The following is a 5,008-nucleotide window of genomic DNA, read 5'->3' as shown; positions in this document are numbered from 1 at the left end:
TAAGATACTCCCAGATCCTTTACTGCTGCCCGCACTTCTGCCTGGTCTTCTTTGAGCGTTGGCATAGAAGCCCCGGCAGTGGCTAGAAGCAGCAGATGTTGTCTATGCGCATCGCACAGATGTCCACCGGCTGCCCCCGCTAGATACCATGGAGTCTGTCTGGGGATGCATTGGTAAGTCTGGGGGAGGGGGGGCAGAGCGGCATATCAGGGGTTATAAAGCATACTAGGGGCAGAGTGGCATATCTGGAGGGGCAGAGCGACATATCAGGGTTTATAAAGCATATCTGGGGGCAGAGGGGAATATCTATAAGTAAGGTGCATTATTAATTAAGGGGGGGGACCTTAAAATGGCTATTGGCTTTCCAAATTTCTGTTTGTATATAACCTATGCAGACTAACTGCATAATAGATACCAACGATGATAAAATACATGTATTCCTGTTCATTAGATAAAACACTGCTTTACACAATGTTTGATGGTTTTCTCTTAGCGTCACTGAGTACTCCCATTGATTGGGGGCTTCCCACCCCACTTAAGAACTGTCTAATATTGATAGAATAGTCACTGGACACTACAGACTTTAATACCCTTATCTGGAAATGGAAATGAAACTGCTCCTGCTGATGCATGCACAATGCTTTATTCTGTGTATTCATGGCCTCATTCTTTATGGTCCACATGACAAGGCTGATGGCCACACTTGCGAAGCACTCTAGATGCCCATCAGAACTACAATAAGAAGAAAACATACAATCTAAAAAATCTTACCATGTACTTAGAGGACTAATTCTAAGGACAACATATTCCACAGGTTGAGAAGGAAAGCTAAACAGAAAATGTTTAAACCATGCTTTTAGTTTACATCTGTATAACAGACACAACCTACTTCTAAATTAGTATAATGTGGGTTAGCCTATTTCTTGCCTCTGTGTCGGTCATCAGTAGGATGCACCATATACCACATATCCTGTACCTCGGGTTTAACTTTCCTTTTCTGTGGCTCTGTAAGTTACTGCATCAATTAAAGACTTCAAGGACTGAACACTAGATTCGGGTAAGGATTATTGGAATGTTTTACAATCTGCCTGCTTTTAATTTTTTTTTTTTTTTTTTCTTTCCTTAAACTTTTTATAGAAAATCCAAAATGTGAAGACCAATTTTATACTTTGCATAGACATTGTATGACTAACAACTGGAAACTGATCAAAAGGTCTGAATTCTATACTTTTTTTTTTTTTACAACAGCACGAGTCTTTAATGCCGTGCCTTATCTGGCAGGTAGACACAGTAAAAACTAAAGCCGTTACTGTGTAGAATGTTCCCGTTAAATTCTGTGTAGCATCACTTAAGCAGTTCAAACCAGGTTTATGGAATCTGCAGTATTGGATTAGAACAACTGATGACTGGTACATTTCTGATAAATGTGATTATTTGCCTGCATCATACTAAAGGCAAAGGATTATCTCAAATATTGTTCTATTGCAGTAAAATAATAAATTTCACAAATTCTATTTGTTTTATTTGCTATTTATTAGAGTTTTGGATTCCTTCATCTTTCACCCCGCAAAAACAAATATTTTATCTAAATAGGTATAACATATAAGTGCTGTGTGCTGCTTCCAATGGAAGTAACTACTTTATCAGCATGCTTAATAGAATTCATACTTTGCGCATTATTGATCTCTTTTGCATGATATTTGTTTACTTCTTGTTTTAGGCTGTTCTGGAAAAATGCTTTTCATTTTACTGCTAACTGTGCCAACCATTGTTGATGCATTTTGCCCAGCTCAATGCACCTGTATAATAAAAGATGCCGTTAAGTGTGCCGGCAGCTCCATTACAGACATTTCTATGTTGACAATACCTTCTAATTTTACCTACATCCTCATAAAAGACACTCTTGCCACTGAACTAACAGATAAGACCTTCCAGCAAATGCCAGTAACCCTGCGTCTTCTTTTGGAATCCAACCAGTTTTCGACCGTAAGTGTTGGAGCATTTAAAGGTTTCTCTTTACTGAAATCTCTCAAACTATCAAACAACAAAATACAGAATCTACCATCTGGGGTTTTTGACACACTAACGGATTTGGACCAATTAATGCTCGATAAAAACTATTTGGTAGAACTAGATACAAATTTGTTCTCCAAATTGGCAAATCTGGAGGAGCTTTTCTTGAACAGGAATCGTCTAACAAAGTTACCAGATGGTTTACTAAGTGGGCTCAAAAAACTTAAAATCCTGAATCTCTCCAGAAACAAAATAACAGAGTTGTCTACAAAGCTATTTAGTTCACTGACTAACCTGGAAACGTTACATCTCTATGATAATAAGCTGAAAGAAATTTATTCTTGTACATTTCAAAACCTTGGAGAGCTGACAGAGCTCACTCTGTATTCAAATGAAATCCAAACCATCGCAGAGGATGCCTTTAATCACTCCCCTAAGATGAACATATTGAAGCTTTCCAAAAACCAACTGCAAACGTTACCTGATGGATTGTTTTTACATTTGCCAGAGCTATCAACCTTGGCGCTCTATGAAAACCCTTTGACAAAACTCCCACCAGTGTTATTTGGTAAAATGGACAATCTACAGTCCTTGTGGCTTTATCATACAGAACTTACTACTGTGCCGGATTTTGTGTTCAGTAACTTAACCAACTTGCAGTTACTTGTCTTGACCAGGAATCCAAAGCTACATAGTCTTCCTAATGATGCATTCAAAGGCCTGACTACACTTTCGGAACTGTCATTGCATACAAACAATCTGACTTCCCTTGAGAAGGGTCTGTTTGAGGAGTTGAAAAACCTGGAAAGCCTCTCTTTGTATAATAACAATTTCAAAGTTCTTCCAGGTAATCTCTTTAACTCTCTGAAAAACCTTCAATTTATTTACCTAAATAACAGTCGTTTACAGACCGTTCCTGGTGAACTCTTCCATGGTTTGCCCAATCTAAAGCTGCTCCGTCTAGATGGTAACCATTGGGCTTGTGATTGCAAGCTTGTTGATTTCATAGCATGGCTTACCAAAAATAGTAAGACAGTAGAAAATGCAAGGTCACTCCTTTGTGAAAGTCCTTTAAAAATGATGACTACGCCTATTTTGGATGCAAAAGAATTGTCCTGTCTACATACAACAGCAATGGGAATGTATTCTGATTCAACAACAGCAACACCAACTTCATACCAATGGAGCAGTTTAAGCAGTGTCACCAAGCGTCCCACGCATTCCAAAAAAACAGCACCTGCTACTACTGAAGAGCAGATCCATACCACTACTCCGTTGATAACATCTGCGCCTTTTACTGCCACCAAAGAAAAAGACCATGAAGAGACAAGCTCAACCACATACCACTACATCACCCGTTCCTCTTACTGGGATAAGAAGGACCAGATAAAGACCACAGTTGCCGGGATGTCATCTACAAGAACCACCACACTTAGTACGATAATCCACACTAACCATTCAGTCTTTCCTTATGGTGGACCATTTTTGAACTTTAATATTCCACTGGGCAAAACTATTTTAACTTTCTTACTTTTAACTGCAGCATTACAAATTGTACTGATATTTGTAACGTGTTTTGGATTGTTTAAAATGATAAGGCTTTACAGGTACTTTAAAGGTTTTACACAACCTGTTATTTTGTTACGAGTTTTAATACCACTTAGTTCCAAATCGCAAATTCAGAGCTTACATTGTCAATGATAGTTTCATTCAATGTGATCAACTGTTAAGTGTTTTAATAAATGCATTGCAAACTTGTATTTACACACACACCCACAATATGCATGTTTACATTTTATGTTATTAAAACAAAGACAACCTCTGCTGCTGCCGGGCATTCTATGACAGAGCGCCGACGTGACATGGCCTTTCGGTGCTTGTCATAGAAGCCCCAAAGGAAGCGGCAGGCAGCAGCAGAGGTTGTCTAGCGCACCACGCAGACGTCCACTGGCTGCCCCCACTAGACACCAGGGAGTTGGAAGCATGGGTGGCAAGTCTGGGAGGCAGAGAGGCATATTGGGGGGGGGGGTTATGTGGCATATCTAAGTAATGTACATTATGAATTAAGAGGGGGACCTTAAAATTACTACATTTCTGTTTGTAACATATGCTATCAAAAGCAGACATGCCAACTCTCGCAGAAGTTCAGAGAGTCTTCTGCATTTTCTTAGTGGCTCCCTGACGTCCGCAAACCCAAGAGACATCCCGCAAATCGATTGTTTTTGAGAGTGAGCGCGTTCAATTATGACTTTTTTTCTCACGCTCGTCAAAAAAATATTTGGGCTCACATCCTCCTGTGGCTTCCAGTGCCTGTGCCCTGATCCTCTTCTGTGGTATGTCCTGATAGTTCTCTGTTTGCGCTAACTAACCTATCAGATGGTTCTCTCTTGTGCTAACCTACCAGGACGCATTCTGTGTTGCTCTCCCAGTGCCTCCAGAGCAGGTCTACCACAGTGGCGGACGAGGGCACAGGTACCAGGGGTTGTAAGACCATAATGCAAGTTTGGTGGTGGCGGGGAGGGGCTGGTAGAGTGGTTTGGGCAGTGATGAGTAACATCACCTCCCTTAATTGAATTGTTTCAGGTTGGGATGTCATGTATTCCTGTTCATTAGATAAAATACTAATTCCACTAATATGTACTTTTTCTTTAAAATAGGGTATAAGGGTAATCAGGCCAATACAGTATATTATGCGTTACACTTACTTCGTTGATGCTGGCAGTGCACAACTAATGAATCCCAGCAAATAGGCAATACAAAAGCCGGTATTTTCTTGCAGTGAACCCTATTAGCGCATTTGTGTGCCACCGACGGCCAAGACAGGAAGCACAGGCTCAGTCTCCACCAGAAGTGCAAGCGTGTGTGTCAGTGCTGCCTGCAATCTTGAACCCCTGCTGGCTACAACGCTATTAATGCTGCATGTGATAACAAACCAGGTAAGAGATCAATAATTCACCCACTGTGCGTCAGTCTACAACATTGAGAGCTGCTTCAA

General features: G+C 40.4%; 1 protein-coding gene across 1 annotated transcript; it reads left to right on the top strand.

Moving 5' to 3' along the window:
- The first annotated feature begins 945 nt into the window (after positions 1–945).
- LOC128483437 (platelet glycoprotein V-like) lies at positions 946–3,794 on the top strand. The gene is made up of 2 exons (XM_053459639.1): positions 946–1,057; positions 1,721–3,794. Exon 2 carries the CDS (start codon positions 1,735–1,737, stop codon positions 3,712–3,714), a length of 1,980 nt encoding a protein of 659 aa, XP_053315614.1. The 5' UTR covers positions 946–1,057; positions 1,721–1,734; the 3' UTR covers positions 3,715–3,794.
- The last annotated feature ends 1,214 nt before the right edge of the window (positions 3,795–5,008 follow it).

Source organism: Spea bombifrons, chromosome 3 (assembly GCF_027358695.1).
Source record: "Spea bombifrons isolate aSpeBom1 chromosome 3, aSpeBom1.2.pri, whole genome shotgun sequence".
Taxonomy (NCBI): domain Eukaryota; kingdom Metazoa; phylum Chordata; class Amphibia; order Anura; family Pelobatidae; genus Spea; species Spea bombifrons.
This window is presented reverse-complemented; position numbering and strand designations above follow the sequence as displayed.

What these genes read in the sequence shown, in the direction of transcription:
- LOC128483437 (XM_053459639.1), top strand. Translation starts at nt 1,735, where the DNA reads ATGCTTTTCATTTTACTGCTAACTGTGCCAACCATTGTTGATGCATTT.